The 26,646-nt window shown below is 39.9% G+C and overlaps 1 protein-coding gene across 1 annotated transcript in view; it reads left to right on the top strand.

Annotated features, from left to right (window-relative positions):
* TRPM3 (transient receptor potential cation channel, subfamily M, member 3) overlaps nucleotides 1–26,646 on the top strand; it is an 805,178-nt gene that overhangs the window by 385,323 nt on the left and 393,209 nt on the right. Inside the window, 1 exon segment of the mRNA XM_006834915.1 lies at nucleotides 17,746–17,917. Coding sequence (XP_006834978.1) covers nucleotides 17,746–17,917 — 172 coding nt within the window.

Here is a 26,646-nt window from a genome sequence, read left to right as displayed (position 1 = left end):
ATTTAAAAAATATTTTTGAGTATGTTTCTTAAAGATTCAGAATTTGCTAAAATGCCTTCAGACCCCAAAAGCATTTAACAGTGCATCTTATTAACAAATGAAATACTTATTTAAAATGTTGTGATGATTGGGAAGTCGTTTTGAAAAACCAGAGTTTGAGAACCTCTGTTGTAAACATAAGTTGTTGCTTTTTAGTTCTGTGGGTAACAAAACTGTTTTGCATCTTTCACATTCACATGAACTCTGAATAGATGGGGACTGATGATTTCTATATTCCAGGTTCCATAACCAAATGATTATCTCCGTTGCCTACACGTTTTCAGACAATGCTGATCTTATGCCTTTTTGTGTCATGATATTTCCTTGTATTACAAATTCTGTGTGATTGTAGTAAGACAGTATTTGTATGTTTGCTTGCCTTGGTGAGTTAGGAGCATCAGCTCTGATAAATTTTCAAGAATATTGTAAAAAGAAGGAAAAAAGAAAGGACATTTTTGTGGGATTCGCTGTATTAGTCATCATTAAAAAAAACCCTCATATTCTGCACCTTTGCTTCACTGGTTTTGAGCAGTGCAATAAATAGATTCTAATTTTTACATTTAATTTACCCCAAGTCTAATTTAGAAAGCATTGCTAAATTGAAATGGGAAATGATACATAGAGCAGTGAGGAAAAGGAAACAGGAAAACAGAGAGATACTGAATCCAAAAAATGCCAAATAGCTCTACATTTGGAAATGCCTACATTTTTTATTTCCTTTATAAATATTGCAGAATATGCAAGCTTTTGGCTTCTTGAGTTGGAAATAGAAATTAGAAAAGTTATGATTTATTCTTCTGTTTATACTATATTCCCAAAGAAACACAGTATATGTATCATCATATAATTAGATGTATGGACAAATGAAAGTATTAAACGGACATGATGATTGAGTTGAAGCGGAAGGCTTGCATAAGGCAAGAACCTTCATTTATTCACCTTTATTAATCAACACTGAGCTGTGAACCATAAGGTCTGCAGTTCAAACCCACCAGCAGCTCCTCAGAAGCCCGATACAAGGTCACTATGACTCATATTGACTTGATGGCATTTTAACAATAACAGGAGTATGTGATCCAGGCCACTAGAGTGGTTTGTTCAAAATGTAAAGAATGAAATATTTGTGAATCCCACTACTTTTTCTTCCTGCTTGCATATGCATCCCTCTTCAGAGATAAATTCTAGCTTAGCTGAAAGAATGAATAGAATACACATAATCCTGGCCCACCTGTGTTTAATTCAGATTGTACAATACACAGTAGAAAAAGAAAACAGGCTGGGGTAAAAAGAAAAAGATGCAATACATAAATACTAAAACAGAAATGTTATCTACAGTTTATGTCGTTGTTAAGTTCCATCAAGTCAGTTCTGACTCATTGTGACCCTGTATATTGTTTCCAAGGAGTGGCTAGTGAGCTTGAACTGCTGACCTTGTGGTTCAAACCAACCTTGCAATACAGCACATTAACTCACAGTGCCAAACTGTATTTGTATGTGTTGTGTATGTACACTTACGTGTGAATGTAAACTAGACTTAGATATTACTAGATCACAGTAACAGACTTTGATGAAGAGTAATTGCAGATTAGAACTGTTGTTGGGTGCTGTTGAGTTGGTTCCGACTCATAGCAACAGAGCAAAACATGACCCAATCCTTCATCATCCTCACAACTATCATGTTTTTGCCCATCATTGCAGCCACTGTATCTGTCTATCTTATTGTGGTAGTGGTATGCTGTCGAGTCAGTTCCGACTCATATCAGCCCTATTTAGGATTTCCAAGGCTGTAAATCTTTACAGGAGTAGAAAGCTTCATCTTTCTCCTTCGGATTAGCTGGTGGATTTGAACTGCTGACCTTGCTGTTAGCAGTCCACTGTGTAACCCACTATGCTACCAAGTTTCTTAGTCTATCTCATGAAGGCTGTAAATACTGAGAGGGTGATAATGTTTTCTCCTGCCACTGAAACATGAAAACATACACCATTTCAATTGAGGTTAACTCTTCCTCTGTGGGTCCCTGTTGTTCTTTTCCTCTATTAATACCCATCATATTACATTTCAGTAAACTTAGTTCAAGGTTCACATACACAAAGACATCTTCTCCCTGAGTAACTCCACACATAATGTTTAGATACCTGATTTTCAATCTCCCACAGTTGTCTTCTTCTCCAACTCAATTTAAAACTCCTCAGAAACAGATTACTTTTTTGTGTGTGGGTGTGTTCCCTCCAGTGTAATTTTTTGCATGAACGTGAAACACTGACAGAACCTTAGTCTTTATGATTTTGTTTCTTCATCTGTAAGTGGACGCTTGTGTATTTGGAAGTGTTCTGTTTATCTCATACAACTTATATGAGCATAATCATAAAATGAAATCCTGCCCGGTCCGGAACTATCTGATAATCATTATGTCATTGTTGTTGTTAAGTGCCATCGAGTCAGTATTGACTCCTAGTGACCCTGGATAGGGTTTCCAGGGAGCAGCTGGTAGGTTTGAACTGCCAACCTTGTAGTTAAGAGTCCAGGGCTTATCCTACAGCGCCACAACAGGATTCCATTATCATTATTATTTGTTGTTGAGTGCCATTGCATTGGTTCCAACTCACAGTGACCCTGGATAGGGTTTCAAAGGAGCAACTGGTGAGTTTGAACCACCAACCTTTTGGTTAGCTTATCTTACAGCACCACACCAGGAATCCAAAATCATTATAGTAATTACAATGTATTGAATAGCTACTTTGAGAATGGGATAGTCTGTGATTGTAAACAGAAACGTGATGAGGTACAAATTTTCCTATTTTATAGATGAGGACATAAGTCAGGATTAAGACCCAGAGTCAACTTTCTCTAAAACCCATTATTATTGACAAATAAAAGTTTGGCACTGTATGATAAGCACCGGACTGCTAACCGCAAGACTGGTGATTCAAACCCATCAGCCACTCTTTAGAAACCTTATACAGGGTCACTATGCATCAGAAATTACTGAGCACCACTTAATAACCTCAATGCCAAATGAGCTATGATACAAAGGGGCTTCAAAATGTGTATGAAAATGTGGGATGAGAAGATACTGGAATATTTCATGACCTTTATATAAGACTTCATATATGACTTTGGATAAGAAAGTGTTTAATGATGTTATGTTTTGATTGTTAGATGGAATATTGGCAAATAGCAAGTGAGGGTAAGTTGAACTCAAAAAAGAGACTTAAGAAGTGACTGTGTGCCACTGTCGTCGAGTCATTTCTGATGCAGGTTTTTGTTAAGTACCGTGGAGTTGGTTCCAACTCATCATGACCCTGCACAGGGTTTCCAAGGCTATAAATCTTTACGGGAGCAGAAAGCCTCAGCTTTCTCCCATGGAACAGCTAGTAGTTTCGAACTGCTGACCTTGAGGTTAGCAGCCTGATTAGTAACCATTATGCTACCAGAGTTCTGATGCATAACTACCTTTTAAGAAAGAGTAGAGAGAGAGGGTAGACACATGTTAACTCTGGTGATGGAGAGGGTAATGTACAAGAAGAGGGGGTTGGCTGGAGAATGGTGAAGACAGGTGAAGTCACAGGGAGCTATGCAAGGTCTAAAGAGGCTCAAAGTAAATAGCGGTATATACACAGCCTTGGGACAACAGTGTTCTGTGGACAGAGACACAGGCTGAATGGGTGTGGGACGAAGAGTGGGCTATAAATCTATTTATATATACCAAAAATTCTTCAGAGTTTGAAAGAGGATATTTGTTACATGGTTAACCACTGGGAGGGAGCAGGACAACTGTTATTGCATGGAATGGATTATAATCATTGAGATGAAACAAGGCATAAAAACAAGGAAAAAGTAAGTCTTCACTCAATTCCCCATTAAAATTTTTGATAAAGGAAAGAGCAGAACTGCTCCAGAGGATTTTTGAGGCTGAATGTCTTTGCCAAAGCAGACAGTGACATCATTCCCCTCAGAGTGGCTAATGGGTACAAATGAATGACTAGAAGTGTCCACCTCCCTTCGTTTTGTTTTTTTTATTGTCCCTAGAGACTCTCTACCTGGATAAATAATTATGAAAATGTTACAAGTGTAAAGTCAAGAAATAATTTCCAAGGCATTATTATTACAATTTTCAATTAGACTGAAATTTCTTAGTTTAGAAAACAATTGGACTAGAATTTCTTCAAATAATGGACCAGTTTCTGAAGCTTTTGTAATTTGTTTATTCCTGACTCCAGATTAATAAAACACAAGACAAGTTAAACATTCAGCTATGGGCTCATGAAAAAGCACTTTTCCTTATAACTGGAGGATGAAAATTGTATTTGGTCAGATTTCCAACACATCATCATATGTGGTTATTCAATTACCTTCAGATTTAATGCTATCTTCCACTTTCCCTCAACTACAGATTTATTCTCAAAATTTTATAAACTTTAGGAGTGAATTCTTATATTTAATTAAGAAACATTTTTGATGCCATGTGTCTAAGAAAAATCAAGTTTAATAACAGTTGATTGTTAATTCTGAGATAGTTATCAATTCAGCACTTTCCCCCTGTCTTTCCTAAAGCAAGCCAAGTGTGCTTTCATATTGTAAACACAGAACTCTTTCTAATAATAGTCCCTGCATACCGTTACTGGACTTGTATGGTTACGTTGGATAGCATATATGTAGGGGATGTGAAAGGAAAATTAGGAAACAAGGAAATCCATCCACTTCTGTTACATTTTCCAGAGAGAGTCAATGCTGGCTGAGCCTCGACTGCATGCAGGTTCTGGGCTAACTACTGAGACATCCATTCATTTACATGAAGATGAGTTTGGATTTGGACATGTTGGTTTAAAACTTCCTTTGCTGTTCAGTGCCATTGAGTCAGCGCCGACTCATAGTGACTTTGTGTAAGATTTTCAAGGAGCAGCTGGTGGGTTTGAACCATCGATGTTATGGTTAGCAGTCCAGTGCTTATCCTACAGCACAACACCAGGACTCCTCCTTTGGGGTAGTCATGGGAAAATGTCCAGCAGGTCAGTGAGCATATGAGTTTGAAGCTCAGCAGTGAGGTCTAGGTTGCAGACTTGAATTTGGAAGACATTTTCACATAGATTGTAATTAAAGTCATTGCAGGAAACCTGAAGGGTGCAACTGTTGTTAACGTATTTGGTTGCAAACCAAAAGGTTGGAGGTTGGAGTCTACCTGGAAGTACCTCAGAAGAAAGGTCTGGCAACCTATAAAAAAATTGAGCATTGCAAATTGTATGGAGCACAGTTCTCCTCAGACACATATGGGATTGTCATGTGCAAAAACATGACACCAGTCATCACTCCCACAGCCCTCTTTACTCAGCTGGGTTCGGGAATTCCTTGCAATGACTACACAGAACTCACACACCATACTCACAGTTACGGGGTTTGTTGGTAAAGTTAATAGGTTGCAATTCAGGATCAGAAATGCTCAGGGCTCGCTCGCTCGCTCTCTCTCTGTCTCTGTCTCTGTCTCCTCTCTCCTCTCTCCTCTCTCTCTCCTCTCTCTCCTTCTTCCTGGTTAATGTTACAAAGCTCTTTCAGGGCTGTTGATAAATGCCCACAGGAAATACTTGGCTCTAGCTCAGTGGTTCAGCAAACCTAGCCTTCCCCCAATTAAGTGCCTGGAGGTCCCCCACTCTGCAAACAAGCCTTCTGCCCACAGTCACTGTTTTACTTTCTCAGTGGGTTGGGAAATCTAGTGCTCTGGCTCTTGATTCAGCTGCCGCTGCATTTCTACCACTCCTCTGGGGTCACAGCTTTCTATCCCCGAGCTGAGGGGGCTCAAAGTATAAGGATCTTGGGGTTCAGAGGATGTGCTCCACTCCTTTGATGGTAGTCCGATTTCCCCCTTTGTGCTTCTGAGATGACTCATTTTAAACCCACTTTAGAGTTCCAAGTTTTTACAATCACAATGAACTCTGTTAACAGTCCCAGCCAGCTGAATCGTATCATCTTATCAGCATCTTCTCCCACCCCACACCCAACAGGCAAAATGTTATTTGGCAGGAGTTACAAAGACTATGGGAAGAAAAGTCCTGGAAAATAGTTCATTGCGCTGCACCATGAGATAGAATTGACTAAATTGTCAGCTACTTCACTGGTTGAAGTTATTGTAGTGAATGGATCGCCAGGGGACATTGTGGTATGTGACTGTGATGAGCTCCAATATTTCCTGGTGTGGCGCTGTAGGATAAGCACTGAAACGCAAGGGTGGTTAGAATTCTAAGGTAGGCGATTCAAACCCACCAGCTGCTCCTTGGAAACCCTATACAGGGTCACTATGAGTCAGAACCGGCTCAACGGCACTTAACAACAACCAATGAAGGCCTTGAGGTAAGAACAAAACCAAGGAGTCATTGCTATGGAAACCAAAGGGAGAATGGAATGAAGGGCAACTTTATAAGGATAAAGAAGGCAAGGACTTGGAAGAGTCCATCTAATTTATCAAGACAGACAGACAGACAGACAGGCATTATTTTTGTCAATTATCCAAGCAGCTTCAGAACATTGAAAAAACTCAAAACACATTTGAGTGAGTTGAAGAGGAAGTAGGTGGTCATGAAGTGGAGGAGGGAGCAGGGGGCAAAGTAAGTACAAACTTCTCTTTTGTAGAATTGACTGAGAAATTAAGAAAAGATCTGAGTAGCTGAAGGGAGCCATAGCTTGAGGAATTTATTTTTCAAGAAGTGAGAATCTTGAGTTAGTTTATTTGACATTGGTAGAAAGAGAAATAGGAAGACAAGGGAGCTAATTGATGAAAGAAATCCTGAAGGGTCCCTGAGATGATGGGATTTAGTGGTAAGAAGTTGTAATTGTTGTTGTTGTTGTTATGTGCTGTGGAGTCAGTTCCGACTCATAGCGACCCTATACGGGGTTTCCGAGGCTGTAAATCTTTACGGGAGCAGAAAGCCTCATCTTTCTCCCGTGGAACAGCTGGTAGTTTTGAACTCCTGACCTTGCGGCTTGCAAGCCCTATTCGTAATCACTATGCTACCAGAGCTCCTTCAAGAAGTTATAATTAACCACCTGCAATTTGGAGTCCTGGTGTGGCGCTGTGGGCTAATGTGTCAGACTGCAAAGTCATTTGAACTGCAAGGTCAGTGGTTCAAGCTCACCAGCGGCTCTTTGGAAATCCCATACAGGGTCACTATGGGTCGGATCGACTCGACGGCACTTAACAACAATAACAATCTTGTAAATGAATTGACTCCATGGCACACCACCACCACCATTCTTGTAACTTGAATCCCTGGGTGGTGCAAATGGCTAACTCCCTCAGCCACTAAACTATAGGTTGGCAGTTCTAGTCTGCCACATATAGATACCGTTTCTTTAAAAAAATCAGCCACTGAGAAAACCTTGTGAATCACAAATCTACACTGACACACCTGTGGTCACCATTAAGCTGGAATCTACTCAGTAGCAACTGGTACTGAAAGAGAAGAATGCTATGCATGCAGAAAGTTGTTGTTGTTGTTATGTGCCGTGGAGTCAGTTCCGACCCATAACGACCCTGTACAGGGTTTCTGAGGCTGTAAATCTTTACAGGAGCAGAATGCCTCATCTTTCTCCCACGGAACAGCTGGTAGTTTCGAACTGCTGACCTTGAGATTCGCAGCCCAATTCGTAACCACTACACTAATAGGAGACAGGAAATTGAAAGAGTTTTAGCCTGGAGGCTGATAATTTATCTCTGAAATGCTAATGCTTATAATTGCAATAATAAGATCATCTAACACATTTGTAAAGCTTACTAAGTGTCGTCACCCTTCTAAGCATGTTTACATATAAAAACGCATTTAAATCTCACAATGCACTAAAAAGTTATTTTTATATTGCTGCTATCATTGTGCCATTTTACTAATGCTGTAACTAAACACAGGAGGTGAAGTAACTTGCTCAATGATACATGATTAGCAATGGATGAGCTGGGATTTAAAGTAGGCCATCTAATTCCTAAGGCCATATCCATCCATATTCCATAGTACTGTTTCTCTACAATAGTAACAGCTATCATTTGTCTGGAGTTCGTATGTGTTTTGTTTTATGAGCTTTTATCTCTTGGGTGATTGTATTATTTACCATCGGCACTGTAGGATAAGCTAACCAAAAGGTTGGCAGTTCAAACCAACCAGCTGTTCTTCGGGAGCTCTCTATAGGGTCACTATGAGAGGGAACCAACTCTATGGCACTTAGCCACAATGACAGTTGTCATGACTCTCATTGACAGGTGGAGACACTGAGCTACGGAGGGTAAATGCCTTGCTTCAGGTCACCTAGCTGACAAGTGTGTAGGAGCAGGAGTCAGGTCATCTGCAGAATGGAGAGAGATGCTGTTATGTCAGAGGTGAGAAGAGTGGTGGATGCGAGTCACTAGTACCATGGCGATCAGGAACAAGAGCTGATGAGAACACAGGGAAGAATATTAGGAGCATAGAAGACTCAGCGAGTAAGGGGAATTGTTTTTGTTGGTTGCTGTCGAGTCAGTTCCGAATCACGATGACCTTATGTACAAGAGAGTGAAATAGCCTGCCCCATGTCATCTTCATGACTGTTGATAGGCTTGAGTCAATCCATCTCATTGAAGGCTTCCCTCATTTCCATTGACTGTCATCAAAGCATGATCTATCAATAGGTCCAGAATGGAGGAGAGAGGATACAATTTGGGGTCTTGAAGAGGATGATTCACTATTGTATAAGTTATCTATTGCTGTTGAACAAATTACCACAGAAATTAGTGGTTTAAAACAACCTACATTTATTATCTTACAGTTTCTGTGGGTCAAAAATGTGTGTATGATTATCAGGGGTGTTTTGGCTCAGAGTCTCTTCATGAGGTCATATTCAAGGGGTTGGGCTACAGAATCCTTTTTCAGCCCACTGTCCTGGCTTCTGTTTTTCTGCTTTTCGAAGAGTTCTCTACAAATGGACCTCTACATCACTAAACCAGTTGACTCTAATCCATGGTAACTCTATGTATGTCAGCAGTATCATCCAGCTTTTCTTCTGAGGAGCTTGTGGGTGGACTTAAATCTACAAGTTCTCAGTTAGCAGCCAACTTTATTAGCTGTTTGAACCACCCTGAGACTCCAGGCCTCCCCAAAGGACTGTTTTATTGTCTTCATGACCTGGAAGTTGGCTTCCCTTAGAGTAAAAGATACAAAAGGCCTTTTATGACCTAGTCTTTTAAGTCACACTCTGTAGATTATAAGAGTGTTTTCCAGTCCCTTAGAAATGAGTCACTACATTCAAACAACAACTGTGAGTGTTTCAAAGGATTTATGGACATTTAAAAATACCACTACACTAACATATTGTGATTTCTAAAGGAAGTAACCTTTCCCCACTGCCAGTAGGCCCTGTGGTTGAATGGTGCATGGTTCCCCTTAGACCAGGGCAAAGGGAGGTGGAATCTCTTGGAGTGAAGAACACGAAATGAGAACTGTGGACCTCTCTGCAGTATGCAGTAAGTTGAGGGACTCATTTTCAAAGGGCTGCAGGAAAATGTAATTGTTCTTCCCGTGGATTTTAATGGAGTCATAGAGATAAAGTATCCAGACGCTCTTTCGAGATGGTTCTCTATGCTCCCTGGCTTCTCGTTTGGATTGCTAAGCTAGGGGGCAGCATCTGGCTTTCATTATGACCCTGCTTTACACCCAGACTTACAGCTGAGCTGTCTGAAGAGTAAATAACAGCCAGGGTCTCCGCTGGCTCAGATCTCTATGATTATGAGGACACACAGAGCTGTCATGTCTTCTCCATTCCATTCTCTCACTCCCCATGTTCCTTGATCTCAAACCCAGAGCTTGCTTCCATCTCTCAGCAGCGTCCCCTCAGAAACGGAAGCCTGATCCCAAGAGAACTTTGCCACTCCTTTTGTTTCTGTTTCTCCAAAGCACAAACCCCATTTTGCTGCCTGCTGGTTCTTTTTCTGACCTCTGAATCCACACAGTTCTAGATGACTCATCTGGAAATAATCTGATCAGCTGTCAGACAAAAGGGTTCTGATGCCCAGCTGAGCCACTGGCAAAAATGTACAACAGCAAATCCAACTCTGCTCTCTGTTAAAGATTTAAAATCAGACTGGATCCTCTGACCTCTTTCTGAAGGTTTTCTGATCGGTAATGAGGTTTTAAATCTCCACCATTACATGTGCTTTAATGAATCCTGGTGGCACAGTGGTTAAGTGCTCAGCCATTAACAGAAATGTTCATGGTTTGACCCTACCCTATGGCTCCACAAGAGAAAGACCTAGAAATCTGGTCTTGCAAAGATTATTGTTGTTGTTGCTAAGCGTGTGGTCCAGTCGGTTCTAACTCTAATAACCTATATAGAGTTTCCAAGGAGTAGCTGATGGGTTTGAACTGCTGACCTTTTGGTTAACAGCCCAATGCTTATCCTACAGTGCAACATTACAGCTTTGGAAACCCTATGGGACAGTTGTACTCTGTTCTATAGGATCTCTATGAGTGGAATCGATTCCACGGCACACAACAGTGTATGCTTTAGTGGAATGAATGTTATTAATTATACAAATGTGGCCAAGACATATAACTTCTCAGTTCTAGTTTTATCTGTAAAATAAGCATGGAGTAGATGAATCCATGTGAAAGCATCTATCACAGTTCCTGGCATACAATAAGTAAATTTTTCCCCTTACTAAATTAAAGCCAGTATGCTACCAGGAGAGGAAAGATGACTTTGACCGTCACACATGGCCTCCTACCCTAGTACTTGTCTGTAGGATGTTGATACATAACTCACTAGGTAATGAGGTCTGGGATTGCAGAGGAGCTGTGATTGATAGATGAAAAACCTAATTTCACTCAACTCTACTCTTTTTGTAAAAGGAGTCCCAGGTGGCCAGACTACCCTTGGATTGTAGAAAGCTCCATAAAAATGGAAGCAACCCCAACATATGAGAGAAGTATTTTTGTGTAGTCAGCATCCATGGAAGGTCACAGGCTGTCCACAGTCAATCGGTCAATAAAAGCCTTTAGCAATTGCAGTTCAATACCGCTGCTTTATAGATGAGGAAACTATCATCCAGTAGATTTCTTACAATAACCATAGTTTAAACTTGTATTATGAGACATTAACAAGCTCAATACTAGATTATGTATCTCTTCAACATAGCACAGTATTTAATACGTATGTCCTGGTGTGATGCTGTGGGTTAATACACCAGACTGGAAAGCTGTTTAAACTGCAAGGTTGGTGGCTCAAGCTCACCAGACGCTCCTTGGAAACCCTATACAGGGTCACTATGTGTCAGAACCAACTCCACGGCACTTCACAACAACAACATCTGTTTAAGAAATTATTAATGAGTGCATGAATGAAAGAATGAATGAACAAATGAACAAATTCAGAGACATTTCCAAGATCATAACTTAGTAACTAGAGAAAACATTACTGGAAACTACATTTCCTGGCTTCCAACAAAGTATTCCTGTGTAAGACCAGAGTATGCATGAAAAGATCTTGAGAAACTTAAGCTGATATCACAGATTAGCTTCCGAATGACTAAGGAGAATAGACGTGGCATTCTACTAGCAGCAACATGAAAGATGCTTAGTTTCTCCACAATCTTTGGATCATTCACTTTCTTGGAAGGATGATGACCATGTTGTTGTTCTTAAATGTGGTCTAGTAGATTCTGACTTATAGGGACCCTGGAACTTACAGGTTTCCAAGGCTACACATCTTTGCAGGAGTAGAAAGCCTCATCTTTATCCCCTAAAGTGGTTGGTGGACTTGAACTGCCAACATTGTGGTTGATAGTCCAGTGATTATCCTCTAGAGCCACTGCAGTCCCAAATGATGACCACTTGTTGTTGTTGTTAAGTGCTATCAAGTTGGTTCCGACTGAGCAAGCCTGTAAAGGGTTTCTGAGGAGTGGCTGGTGAGTTTGAATCTCCGACCTTGCAGTTCAAATTGACCTTGCGGTCCAGTACATGATCCTGTAGCACCACGCCAGGTGATGACCATAGTAATGCCTTATATAAAGGTTCTTCACATCCTATTAGCCCCTTTGTTCTATTTCATTTCATTGTTGTTGTTAACAAGTGCTTTTGAGTCAGTTCTGACTCATAGCGACCCTGTATAGGGTTTCCAAGGAGCAATTGGTGGGTCTGAACTGCCGACCTTGTGGCTAGCAGTCCAGAGCTGTTCCCACAGGACCTCTTTATTTCTGAGTCAAGGTGTACAGAGATCTTTGAACCATGATTTTACCAATCAGATGGTACTAAGTGGTGTGCAGTGGATTAAGAAGTGAAGAATTCTCACATTTATATTTGAGGGACAAGAAAAAGAGCTAAAATATCATTATTTGGATGCCTGGAGCGAACAGGATGTCTAAAATCCTATTCCTAAACAAATGTCCTGGTGTAGCGCTGTAGGATAAGCACTGGAACACAGGTTGGTTTGAACAACAAGGTTGGCAGTTCAAATCCACCAGCCACTCCTCAGAAACCCTATATAGGGTTGCTATGAGTCAGAACTGACTCAATGGCATTTAACAACAAGCAAATGTCCTTTCTAAGATTAGGTACTACACTAGTTATCAGTCATCAAAGATCACTGTATATAGGGGGCCTTTTGTACCCAGATAGCCTTTCTCAACCCAGGTTCCTCTTCAGAACTATAAACACAGAGATCATTTGAGTGCTGTTTCCTCCAGTCTCCCTATAATGGTACTCATCAGGACTACCCTAGATGTATGAGAGAGAAGGAAACCAATTATATACAGTGGAGACCTTTATGTATGAGAGTTTAGTTATCTCAGGAACCCACTGTAGAGAAAAATACAACACTGAGTCAATATATTTACAATCTATGAATATGCCACAACTCTTCTTATTAGCTACACACATGTACATATGCATACATATGCAAAGGGACATTCAAAGTTCATAGAAAACTTCCATTATCTTTTCATTCCAGTTTTCCAAGAACTTCTTGAAGCCCCCTTGTCTATGTATGAGCACTGCTGTTGTTAGTGCTGTGGAGTTGGCTCTGACTCATAATATCCCTGTATAGTGTTTCTGATGAGCAGCAGGTGGATTTGAGCCATTAATGTTGTGGCTTACAGTCCAGAGCGCCACACCAGGAGTATACATGTATTAATGTAATTTAAATGAAACCTTCACTTTTGAGGTTTTAATAATAAATGTAGTTTCATATTTCCAAAGAGAACAGTTCATTTATATTCATGTGATTAAAAAAAACAAAACAAAACAATTTTTTTCTATTTGGGAAACATAGCAGGAAGATCAGCAAATCTTTTGTAGCTATGCAAATTATAATTCAAACAAAAATAGAGTGCTGATGTGTTTGCTATCAAGAATACTAAGTGTTTTTTTTAGGCAAGTTAGACCAAAAGGCCTTCCCCTGAAGGATTCAGGAAGTTATTTCCAAAAGTACAGTCAATCAAATTGTTTCTGATTATCTTCCACTTAGATGTTTGGTAAAACGTGGCAAAGAAAAGAAATCCACTGCATATTCTGTCAATTGATAGATGGGTTTTCGTTGTTGTTGTAACTTGTTTTTCTTTACGCACATTGATTGATGTAAATCTTTGGTTTTATAGAGAAGTCAGTGTTTGTCGGTCAACATTTTGTTTTGATTTCTAGTTTACAACTGGCAAATCAGTATATAGTTGGTAAAGTAAACCTAAAGGAAAAATAACATTTCTAGATTACCTGCTGGGAGTTAAACCAGGTGCGGTGTGGGTACTTTGCATCTATAATCTCATTTAATTCCCATGAGTTGAGTGCTATTATTTCACTTTTGAAAATTCAAAAACTGAGACTCTGCTTCAAACAGCCATTGGCAGGATTAGGCTTCAAGCAGATTCCCACAGCTCACATGTTCAGGCCTGCTCCAGGAATCACCATATCCTCCAAACCTGACTGAAAAATAACTAGGTGGGACATTTCACTTATTTTTCAGATTTATATTGCTTATTAAGAGCCTGGGTGGTACAAGCAGTTTGCAATCGACTGTAACTGAAAGGTTGGCTATTCAGATCCATCCTTGCAGTTCTAGGGAAGACAGAAAGGCCCAGTGATCTGCTTACGTAAAGATCACATCAGGGTCTACTTATGGAACAATTCTCCTCATAAGACACTGGCTTGACAACAGCTAGCAACACCCATAACAGTATTCAGCAGACAAACTCTATGCCAAGTTATGATCACTTTTAACTAGCCCTCATATAAGATCCAAAGAAATGGGGATCAGTAAGACAAATTAAAATTCATGCATGATCCTGTGAACTTGATCTGTTTGCCAAGATCGATTAGATACAGAGTATTCCCAAAAGCTATTTTCCTCTGTATTACGAGAAGGAAGGTCCCAAACTCAGAAGACTGATATATCAATATCCTTAGAATCAGTCTTGGGAGGAACAAATGCATAGCATACTGTAGTCAGATGATTTAATTATGTTCTTTGATTCTCAGATTATGATGCATATGCCAGAATCATTTCCATTCCTTTATTCAATTGGAACGTTCACTTTTATTGTTGGTCTCAGATTAGGTTCCGGGAATTACAAAGCATGGGCTCACGCCCAGATGCCTGAGGTTCACCGTCACACATAGTTCAATTTCTAGAAAACCCATTTCTCAAACTCCATGGAGTCTCTTCCTCTCTAGATGGAGCCTTGGGACAGCTGTTGTCAGAAAAGGAACTAAGACACAAACACTTTCCTTTGTCCAAAAGCACAACACAGGGGCATATTAAGAACGGGAGAAAACAGTTCTGCTAAACCTCTTTCAGCAAAGCATTAACATTTATTAATTTGCATTGCACTGCAGAATGAATGTTTTGTGGTAAAATAAATACATAACAACAAAATGGGAACTTTAAACAGAAGTGTAAGCGGCTCAGGATGAGGCTAGCAAATCACTACACTGGTATTTGAGGTTCTCTCATTCACTCATCTGGTGTGGTACTATAGGATAAGCCCTCTTCCACAAGGTCAGTTTGAACCACAAGATCAGTGGTTCAAACTCACCAGCCGATCCTCAGAAACCCTATACAGGGTCGCTAGGAGTCGGAACCGGCTTGACAGCACTTAACAAAAACAGCACTCATTCATCTAGACAAGAAAATAATGGAATACTGTCTCATGTGATTACGGGAAGTAGTAGGCAGAAGGCTACGGGATCTTTTTTTTATCAATAGGTGCCAGTTTATATGAAGCTATGAATTAATGTTATATCAATGCTATTTTAATAAAATTGAGTCTGCACTAATGGAGCTAAAAGATATTTCAAAAGCTTGGGAATATTTGAGTATCTTAAATTGAGATTAAATCAATTTCCAGACAATTCAGATGAGAGGTTTTTTGGTTCACTACTGCCTCCCCAGCTTTTAAACAAAAGCATATTTTGTCTCAAGTTTTTCTAGCCATTCATTAATTATTGAGAGCATTCTGTTAACACAAACATGGAAATGTAGGGGTTTTGAAATCAGGATCTAAAAAATGACTTTCATGAGTTTATTGTTTTTGTTTTTTCTAATTATTGAATACTGCCCTTCTTTACTTTCTGATTCTCTTAACAAACAATTCAATCTTATAATAGCCTTTCATGGTGAGTAATTATATATACTAGGAGCTCTGGTAGCGTAGTGGTTACAAATCGGGCTGCGAACCTTAAGGTCAGCGATTCGAAACTACCAGCCGCTCCGCAGGAGAAAGATGAGGCTTTCTACTCTCGTAAAGATTTACACCCTCGGAAACCCTGTACAGGGTCACTATGGGTCGGAACCGACTCGACGGCACGTAACAACAACAATTATATATACTGAAAGGGAAGAAGAGTATCCCAACTCAGTAATAAGTGTACATACCATATGAAGCTGTGAAGGAATAAAGACTCAGTAATGTTGATTTCTAAGCTATGATGATTTTTATGTTTCAGCTAAGGAGGTCTGGTAGCATAGTGGGTTACATGTTTGACTGCTAACCACAAGGTCAACAGTTCAAATCCACCAGCAACTCTGCCGAAGATGAGGCTTTCTGCTCACATAAAGATGCGTGGCCTTGGAAACCCTTTACAGGGTCACTATGAGTCAGAACTGACTCAACAGCACCTACCAGCAACACCACCATAACAGCTATACTGGGGCCATGTAACAATGAGCCTTTTTCATGTTGTTGTTGTTAAGTGCCGTGGAGTCAGTTCCAAATCTTAGGGGTCCTGTATAGGGTTTCTGAGGAGCAGCAGCTGGTAGGTTTGAACTTCCAATCTTACAGCGCCACACCAGGAGTCCTTTTTCACAGTCCTGAGTAAAGTTCCTTACTCAGTATTTTGGGAGTATATTTCAAACACATCATCTTACGTTCCCACTAGGTCTAGGCCATGTGGGAAAGTAGAATAAACATGGATTTTGAAATCTGTGATTTTGGATGAAAATGTGGGTTTTGTTTGTTGTAGTAAGCTTTGGAGAACACACTTTGCATCTTGGATTCTCAGTTTCTTCATACACAAAATGACCATAACAGTACTGAGCATAGTGCAGGATTGTTATAAGAAATATAGATAATATATGTCAAGCAACTACCCACAATATGTATTACCTTTCTTCTTATATCAAAAATCTGATATAAAAATTGTTTTTATAAAAAATCTTCCATACATACTGAGAACAGAGTAATGTACCATGGAGTTAAAACAAGAGTAACAAGAACACAGCAGCAAAGTAGAATAAGGCAATACCAAGAAGAACATTTCACGCCTGATTCATAGTCATTTTACGAGATACTTATTTTGCATTCAAGGTTTGCACCTAAACTAAGTGTCTAGTAAGTACAGTTTTGATTTCAAATTACAGACCTGATTCCTGAACAGGTTTGACAGAAAAGATTACACTCCACCTCTTTCATGCTCCAGAATCATAATTGGTCTGCTGTGCCTCTTAAAGCATGGAAGGAACCCTGGTTGTACAGTAATTGAGCACTGGTCTGCTAACCAAAATGTTGATGGTTTGAATCCACCCAGAAGCTCCTCAGGTGAAGGAGTTGGTAATCAGCTTCTATAAAGATGGTAACCCAGAAAACCCTCTAAGGCAGTTCTATTCTGCCACATAGGGTTGCTGTGATTTAAAAATAGACTCAGTGACATCTAACAACCACCACAACAAATTAAAGCAATGGCATGGTAGAAAAGGGAAAGAAAGAAATTACCTCAACTTATTGTTTGGTTTATTAGCAAATAAAAGGTCAACTCTGAAATGAAACATGCATTGGCCTGGCCACTTTTGAGTAGTACAAAACCATGAGTTTTACTTTCTGTATAAATTCAGTAAATAAGTAAATAACTTACTTGGTACTGCTAGGTGAGTTCTAGCTGCCAACGCTTTGGTTAGTAGTGTAACACAAACCATGTGTACCACCAAAAGGGAAAAATAAGCCCACTGACATCAAGTTAATTCTAACTCACAGAGACCCACAGGAAGATAAATAAGTAAATTAATAATTTGTGAATTACAGTTGTGCCACAAATGGAATTTTCACCATAAATCTCACTCCTTTCTAAAGAGTATTAGCAAGAGGACGCAGACTATACTGTGACTGGACCAAAGTGCTGATTTGTCCTCTCTCTCTCTCTGTTATATCTGGTTCTCCTTTTCATATTCTGCTTTCTTTTCTCTGACTTACACCTTTCCCTCTTGAAATCCTGCAGGTTGTCCGGCCATACCAGACCATGTCCAATCCCATGAGCAAGCTCACTGTTCTCAACAGCATGCATTCCCATTTCATTCTGGCTGACAACGGGACCACTGGAAAATACGGAGCTGAGGTGAAACTTCGGAGACAACTGGAAAAGCACATTTCACTCCAGAAGATAAACACAAGTAAGTAAACCACTATTTCCACTTTCACGTCTCATAGGAAATGTGTTGAGATTGAATCACTTCAAATGCCCCATGATGAATATTATGAAAACTTAAGCAAGCTCAAATATGGATCGTTATTTCTATCAATCCAGTACTTAGGATTAGAGGTAGGCCTCCAGAGGAGGCAGATGGAAGGTCTAAGAACGGATTACACAATTAGTGAACTCAAACTCATTTTTCATGCATGAGCAATTCAGCACCATCTGGGGTTTGTAAATGTAGATACAATTTTCCTCAAAACTATCTTTACATCCTTTCTAGAGTCCTGTAAAGAGGAAAGATGCTTTAGGGATATCTTTCTATTTATTAAACTTCTTTTGGTGGCTAAAAATGAAATAATAATAATGTTTGACCTTAGCCTCGATTTGGCTGAGCTAAAGCATTTCAAAACAATTAAATATTCTCTAATCTAAAGCATCATTGTGATTAAGCTTTAACTCTTAAGCTCTTATTTCATGAAAGTAGTTATTCATTGTTTATTTGTGGGTATGTTTGTTTACCACATGTTGCTATGACAGAAATACCACGACTTCATGGTTTTAAAGAACAGAAATACATTGTCTCACAGTTTTGGAGGATCACAGTCCAAATCAGGGTCTCAGCCATGCCAGTTTCTCTGTGAGTCTGTCTTCTAGTTTCTGGCATCTACTGACTATCTTTGGTATCTCTTTACTTGTAGACAAGATCTCCTATGACCTCTACCACCCCGCTGTGTATGTGTTTCTGTATTTCTCCTGGTCTTTTTGTAACTCAGGAGTGATTAGGCTTAGAACCATCCTGCATTGGTGTGATCTCAACTGATTAATTATGTTACATTAGAATGTGTTAAGGAATGTGATTACATTTCTTTACATTAGATATAAATGACCTTACATTACATTCATTATATTACACTTCATTCCGTGACATACTTTTCAGAAGGTAATTGGCTCTATTCAAGGCCTGTTGTTTTAGGCACATGTAAGAACTCCATGACCATAACTAGACCAGTGTTTGTTCATCTAATTGGCAATGGTAGTGTAGTCCAGTTGACACATGAAATTAACCATGACAACCACACAGTAAATATCCAGTGTGCTGTACCAAAATGATCTTTTGAGCCCCTGGGTGCTCTATGCTGTATTTCTTAAGTGCAAATTTGTTTAAACTGTAAAAAGGTAGGACGTTACAAATAGTAATGTCTTCCCAAATCATTAAGTGCTCGGCATTTAAATGTCATTTTGTTGTCATTGTTGTTAAGTGACACTGAGTCAGTTCGGGCTCACAGAGACCCTGTATAGTGTTTTCGAGGAGCGGCTGGTGAGCTTGAACTGCCAACCTTGCGGTTCAAACCGGCCTTGTAGTCCATCGCGTTAACACACAGTGGCCACACACCATCTACCATTTTTCCTCTATAAATAAAATTAACGACAAGCTCAAATATAACAAAAATTGTGAGGATGGCGCAGGACCGGCAGTGTTTAATTCTGTTGCACATAGGGTTGCTATAAATTGAAGCTGATTTGACAGCACCTAACAATATAACAACAACAAATTAATTTTTTTTTTTTTTTAACAAAGTAATGTCAAGGCAAGTCTCAAGCAGGTTCAGTCCCATAGGGAAACTTGGATCTCATTGGTTGAATTTCTAAAATTTGCCATTCCAAAAGATAAGATTCAGTTGGCTAGATAGGTTTTCAAAAGGTTAGTGTACCTTGACTCAAGTTGTCCAAATGGCTATATCTTCTCAGGTGTCTCTGCACCTGTCTCAAATGCTTATAACCATCTTTCCTCCAGAACAATGACCTTGGACCTCGTTTCAAACCATGACTTCTCTGTTCTATACTCTTATTTCTGATTATATCTTCTAGAAAATTCTGTTTGAAGCATTCAACTTTCCTAAGTTCATCTTTTTCACAAGGAAGTTGGGAATGAAAAAAAACCAAAACACTGGTATAGGCCTGCAGTCAAAATTGAATTAGGAAAATCCCATCTATCTAAGAATTCTCAAGGATCTTTTGAAAGAGAAAACACAAATTGTGCTTAGGTGAACATCTTCTAAAAAAAAACAAAAACAAAAATTAGAAGTCATGTAGTGATCTAGAAACCACCAGAGGTCAATTTTTTTTAATGTGGAGCTATAGGATCAGTATTGGACTATGAACCATGAGGTTGACAGTTCAAAGCCACCAGCTGCTCCTCAGAAACCCTACACAGGGTCACTATGAGTTGAAACTGACTTGATGGCACTTACCAATAATAATTATCAGTTTTGCTGTAAATACTAAAACTGAATTTAATGATGATATTTAATAGAATAGGCAAATATTACATAAGCTGTGTCATATATGAGGGTGCTTTAAAAAAAAGCTTATGGAAAAAAGTCCATTTTATTTTCATGCCATCTTTCCACAAACTCTTTGAAGCCCCACATATTAATTTTTTTATGGTTTGTAGAATGGCCTTTCTTTATAATAATCAGATTGAGAAAAAGAGCTGAAAGAGCAGTGAGCTGAAAGCTGTAGAGAATCGGAGCAGGGTAGACAGGGAGCAAGTTCAAGGTCAAGCTCAGTTCTTGGTAATGGGAAGGTATCTATCCCAATGTCATTGTGCCCAGTCCTGGCCTCAGTCAAACTGGATAGTCAAGTCATGGGGAACAGAGCTAGGCATGTGGTTGTGTGAGTTAGACTCCCAGATAAGGCGGTGGGAGTGGGAGCTTAAACAGAATGGTGCACTGTTAGAATATCTGCACCTTACAGGCTATGCAGAGGAAGGAGTGCCTTTTCCTAGTTGGTCCTCCCAGACGGCAGGGTGCCTTTCCCCAGTGGTCACTGAGGGGCTGTATGTATGGACAGCCCTGCAGGGAGACTCACGGACAGTGGCCGGACCTCGGTGAGAACCAGAGCCCAGCAGTGTGAAGGTGAAGAGCAGGCCACAGGCAAAGAGTTCCGAAAACAGGGATGCTGGAGGAGCTGACCTCAGGATCAGATGCTTGTCTTTGGCTAGATCATCAGAGACAAGCCACATCCCACTCATGGGGCACTAGTCCCTTGCTAGATTATCAAGGCAGGTATTGACTGACACATGAACACACTGGCAAGTGGGACCTACTCAGGGACATGAACTGTGAGTACCAAAGGGAAGCACAAGGCATAGAAGCTCTTGCATGTTCCTGGTTCTCAAATAGAATTAAATCTAAGTTTTAGGATCGAGGCTAAGCCCACGAAGGAGGCTTGAGTGGTAGTAGCTGGAATAGAATGAGAGCAGAGAGAGCCAGATGGCTGTTGCAATCAACATAATTTATAAACATAAATTTCCCCCTTACTTTTTGGACTGTATTTGAAGTTTACTAGAAGCCTACAGTCTTCTACTTAGTGAATATAATTGAATGGTAAGAGAAGGGTTAAAGAAATCCAGTAGAGAATTAGGAGGTCAGAAGAAGTTGAAAGAGTTAGAAATGTGCCCAGAAGCTGAAGTGAATAATGTCATAAATTCTATTCCAAAACCTATTTGTGGTAGGTGATCAGCTTATCCCAGTGGCCTAGAACTTCCCTAGGTTTAGCCTGAATGTCCTGTATTCCTGGACCCCTGCAGTACAAATCAGGATGGGCTGGTGGGTCACCCTACAAGTGAGTTTCCCACAGATCATGAGGCCTGCCTCTCTTATTACTGTATTCACACAACATAGCAGAGCAGCGGGACCAGGGAGCGTCTCAGGATTTGAGGAGCAACCCAGGCTCATTGAAGTAGAACCAGAACTTGTGGTCTTCAGTTAGCAACACAGAGAAGTGCCCACCAAGAGTACAGAAACCTCCAAAACAGAACCATGAAAGAAGGGGAGAAAGTTTATACTGCACTAGCCATAACATGGAAGCCTAGGAGTAAGAATACATATCCTTAATGTAATCCCCACTCAGTATTTCAGAACAACGATCTACTGGCTAATCTAGACACCATTGTTTCCTTTATAGCATAGCTAGTAGTAATGTAGTTTTTCTTACTAAAGAGAACCTGGAAACCCTACGTGAAAATTCAACTTTGTAACATGGAGGTCCCTATGAGTCGGAATCAACTCAACAGCTATGTATATTTTTATATCATAAGTGAATTCTGAAATTTCCATTTTTCATCATTTTCTTCTTCAAGAGCTTAGAATATCTGAAATACAAATGTGGAACTCAGCTGACCTCCTGAAAATTAGATGCTATACCCATAATACTATGTACAACCTATTATGTGTATAATAGTCCCAGCAGGCATTGGAACACACTCAGCACTTTCCTCATGAAAGTGCCATTCATCTTGATCACTTTGGGGTGAGCTGCCTACTGTAGCCATTTATCAGTGGGACTGTTTTTCAGACATATGTGGCTTAATCTTCTGAAGAACATTGTACTTAGTTACTAAGTGAATTCTGTTCAGAAGACCTACAAGCCCTTTCTCATCCGCATGCCAGCTATCAATAATGTATTGCTGTCATCAAGTAATTTACATGTTTCTCAGCTTTCTGGCTTCCATTACTTCATTCTCTCCCCTCCCTCCACACACCCTGTGGTCCATAATCAGTACAGTAGGACTGCCATCTATTACAAAGCGGCTATGTTTTAAAAGAATTCTTCAAGGTGTGAGCATTCACCTGCCTTAGAACACTCAGCCTTCTGCAGTTTTCTTAATTTCAATATGCAAAGTCTTAATGTTTCAATTGTTCCGACTCATAGTGACCCTGATTAAGTTTTCCAAGGAGTGGCTGGTGGGTTTGAACCACCAACCTTGCAGTTAGCAGTCCAGTGGTTATCCTACAGTGCCACAGCAGGATTCCTTCCTTTAGTAAATAAGCATTTATTGAACCCCGATTATATGCCAGTTATGGTTAAGGTTCTAGAAAAGTAAAAGTAAACAATGTGTTGTTCTTAAACCAAGAAGGGAAAACAGAATAAATAAGTAAGTATAAGATGCCTGGCAGTTAAAAGTGCTATCAAGAAAAAATAAAGCAGAATAGTTTGGATGTATGTGTACATGTGAGCATGCATAAGGGTGTTTCAGATCTGGTGTTAGGAATGACCTCTCTGAGTAAGAAGTATGGAAACAGAAGATGAGAAAACCAGCTATGTATGGAAAGAGCATTTCAGGGAGAGAGAAAGTATGGACAAAGGTCTCAGGATGTTCAATGACAAGCAACATTTTAGTGAAGAGTTGGATTTTATTCTAACAGAGCTTTGATCTGGCAAGTTCTAGGATAACCTTGATTTTCCAACAACTCTGGTTGTTTTGTGTGGCGGTTAGACTGAGGTAGCGGTTGAGTCAGCTCTGAGTAATGGCCAACTTGTGTGTAACAAAGCAAAGCATAGAGCAGTCCTGCATCATCTTCCCACTCAAAAGTCTGCTTGAATCCAGTGTTGTGGCCACTGTATATTCTGAGTGCATTCCAACCCGGAGGCTCACCTTCTAACACTACAAAGGATAATATTCTATTGTTATCCATGGGTTTGGGGAAGTATGAGTGGTCTTCAAAGTTCATGGAAACATAGCATTTTAAAAAATAGATTTTTTTTTTTTTACAAACTTTTTGAAGCCATCTCATGGATTGCCAGGCCTTTCTTCTTAGTCTGTCTTGGTAGACAGGTTTCAGATGAGCTTCCAGATGAAGACAGACCAGGAAGAAGGAGTGACAAACTACTTCCGAATATTTAGTCACTGAAAACCTTATGAATAGCAGAGAAACACTGTCAGATATAGTGCCAGAAAATGAGCCCCTTAATCTGGAAGCTCCGCTGAAACCTATCCACCATGTGTGACCCTGTTGGTATTTGAAGACACAGCAACATGCAGGGCATCCCAAGTACAACAGACTGACAGATGAGCAGTAGAGGCTGAGACAGGTGCTGAGGTTCAAAGCAGGGAGATGGGTTGGTTAGGAGGGAATTGCAATAATCCAGATGAGAGATGACAGTGGCTTGAATTAGGATGATAAATTTGTTGTTAAGTGCTGTTGAGTCAGTGCCGACTCATAACAACCCTGAATAGAGTTTCCATGTAGTAGCTGGTGGGTTTGAACTCCCAACCTTGGGGTTACTTGTCCATTGCTTATCCTACAAGGCCACTTGGACGCAAGGTACATTTTGAAGAAAGCGCTCAAGAGGAATTGCTAATGAAGTGCATGTGCAGGGGACAGAAAAACCAAACATGTTGTATAATAATTCTTAGAGACACCCGTGAAGTCTTAAATCCTAAAAGTCTGGATAAGATGCCCTAAGTAGTAAGTACTTACAGAAAGAAAAGTGGAGAGAGGACCAGTTTCTGGGGAAATTCAACAAAGGTGAGAAGGTGAGAGGAGATAGGATTTAGTATACATAAATGAAGGCACAGCTTTAGTAGACCAGGTACAGTTTCATCCTATGTAACAGGAGAGAAAACATGTTAGGTGGGCTCTGATGTGGGTAGACCGGAACATTTTCTGGTGGGACAATAAGGTAGGTCTCTTTACTGCTTTCTGTATTAAATAAAACAGTACATGAGATCATCAGATGAGAGTATGAAAGGGAAGGTGTTGGAAATTGAGGACAAGAGTCCTGGTGTGGCACTGTTCAATAAGCACTGAACTGTAAGGTTGGTTTGAACCACAAGGTCAATGGTTTAAACCCTCCAGCTGCTCCTCAGAAACCCTATAAAAGGTTGATTAAGAGTTGGAACTGAGTTGATGACAGTTAACAACAAAAACAAAGATGAAGCAGTCAGTTTAGAGAATCGGAGAGAGTGAATTGTTAAGTGTCGCTGGGTTTATTCCGACTCACAGTGACCTCATATAGGGTTCCCGAGGAGTGATTGGTCGGTTTGAATCACTGACCTTGTTGTTAGTAGTCTAGTGCTCATCCTACAGCACCACACCAGGACTTCATAGAGTGAACAGACAAGGGAAATGTGGGATAAGATGGACACACTTGAATTTTGTGGCCATATATTTCAAGTGGCATGAGCCACCAGGGCTGTGCATCTTTTTCCAGCCATTTTTCAGCTTGAGTAGTAGAGAAGACAGTGTTGTTGGTTTTTTGTTATGGGTTGTCGAGTTGGTTTTGACACATAGTAACCTGATATAGGGTTTCCCAGGAGCGGCTGATGGCTTAGAGTTGGGCTAAATGTGAGTTGGGATTTTGCTTGGTGAATTGAAGGAGGAAGACAGAGGAAAGAAGTGAGACTATGTGCACATTATATCTATATTCCAAGAGTGTTATCATTGACTATGGAGTCCTGGTGTGGCACTGCAGGGTAATGCACTGGACCACAAGGTCAGTTTGAACTGCAAGGTAGCAGTTCAAACCCACTAGTCGCTCTTTGGAAAACCTTTACAGGGTTTCTGTGCATCAGAACCAACTTAATGGCACTTACCCATCAACAACAACATGGATTAAAGTACTGCTGTGACTGACATTTAAAAGAAAATCAGACAGAAATCAGAGGGATAATTAAGTAAGCTCTATCAAAAGTGACTCACTAGCATTGCATAAACTAAGCTTGAAGTGTTGAAGTAAACAAAGGTCCATCATAAATAATTTTCATCTTTATTTTACTGCTGTCTGCATATGTTAAATCAACTTAACACGTTGGGACCAGCTTAGCTGTTCAGTAAACACATTAACTAAATGAATGAATACCAAGGGTTTACTTCAGGAAGTATGATTTAAGTCACCTGATAAAACTTTAAAATCCCAAGCATATTTTTTTGTAAATAGTTTTATTACCAAAGTTTGAAACAGATACAAAAGTTGTACTTATTATCCAAGTTCCACAACTATCAACACATGGCCAATCTTATCTCTTTGATACTTACCTATTCCCTCCTCTGAATAATTCTGAAGATAATCCCAACAGTATGTCATTTAATACTTAAAATATTTTCAGATCAGAGCATTTTCAGCCGATGTTAACCAAACATAGGGGTAAACCTTAATAGTCGTTCCTTAAGTCAGTAACAGAACTTTACAATGCCTTCAGAAATGAAAATTAAGAACTACGTTATAGCATGCTAAAAACTCATCTTAAAAAGATGATAGTTACTTTTTCTTGTTCAAAGTTTATTCAGCTGAAAACCATTTAAAACAAATATTGTTTGCCAATTCTTCATAAGATTTACACACACAAAATTGCCACCTACACCATCCTAACTTACCAGGATCCCATGTGTGTCGGAGTAGAACTATACTTCACTGGGTTTCCAATGGCTGAGTTTTTCAGAAGTAGATTTGTCAGGAGTTGCTTCACAGATGCCCTCTGGGGAGGAATTTGAACCCCCAGTCTTTTGGTTAGGAACCAAGTAAAATAGAAGTTTGTACAGTTGCAATTGTGACTGCTTTCTAAGAGCTTGAAGGGAGACACTTCTTAGATAAGGCTTTGCCTATTATCTATGGTCTAAATTGAAAGTGGCAGGCTGGCCTTGGAATTCAGGCTGTGGCTCTATGATTTTGGACTGTATTTGTCTTAGACTTGATTTCTGTATCTATGAACTAGGACGATAGTACCTCACTGTGTTGTGATGATGGAATGAGTCAATGTAGGATCCTGCCATGTGGCAGTTCCAAAAACATTGTCTTCTCAGAAAGTCATCTCCCAACAGGAACCCTGAGCTCATACCATGGCTTGAGGTCTCAGGCTGAGATGCAGACCTATTCACCCTAAATCCATTAGAGGTCACTGACTTCATCAGAATAAGACCC

This window comes from Chrysochloris asiatica, unplaced genomic scaffold, assembly GCF_000296735.1.
Source record: "Chrysochloris asiatica unplaced genomic scaffold, ChrAsi1.0 scaffold00014, whole genome shotgun sequence".
Taxonomy (NCBI): domain Eukaryota; kingdom Metazoa; phylum Chordata; class Mammalia; order Afrosoricida; family Chrysochloridae; genus Chrysochloris; species Chrysochloris asiatica.
This window is presented reverse-complemented; position numbering and strand designations above follow the sequence as displayed.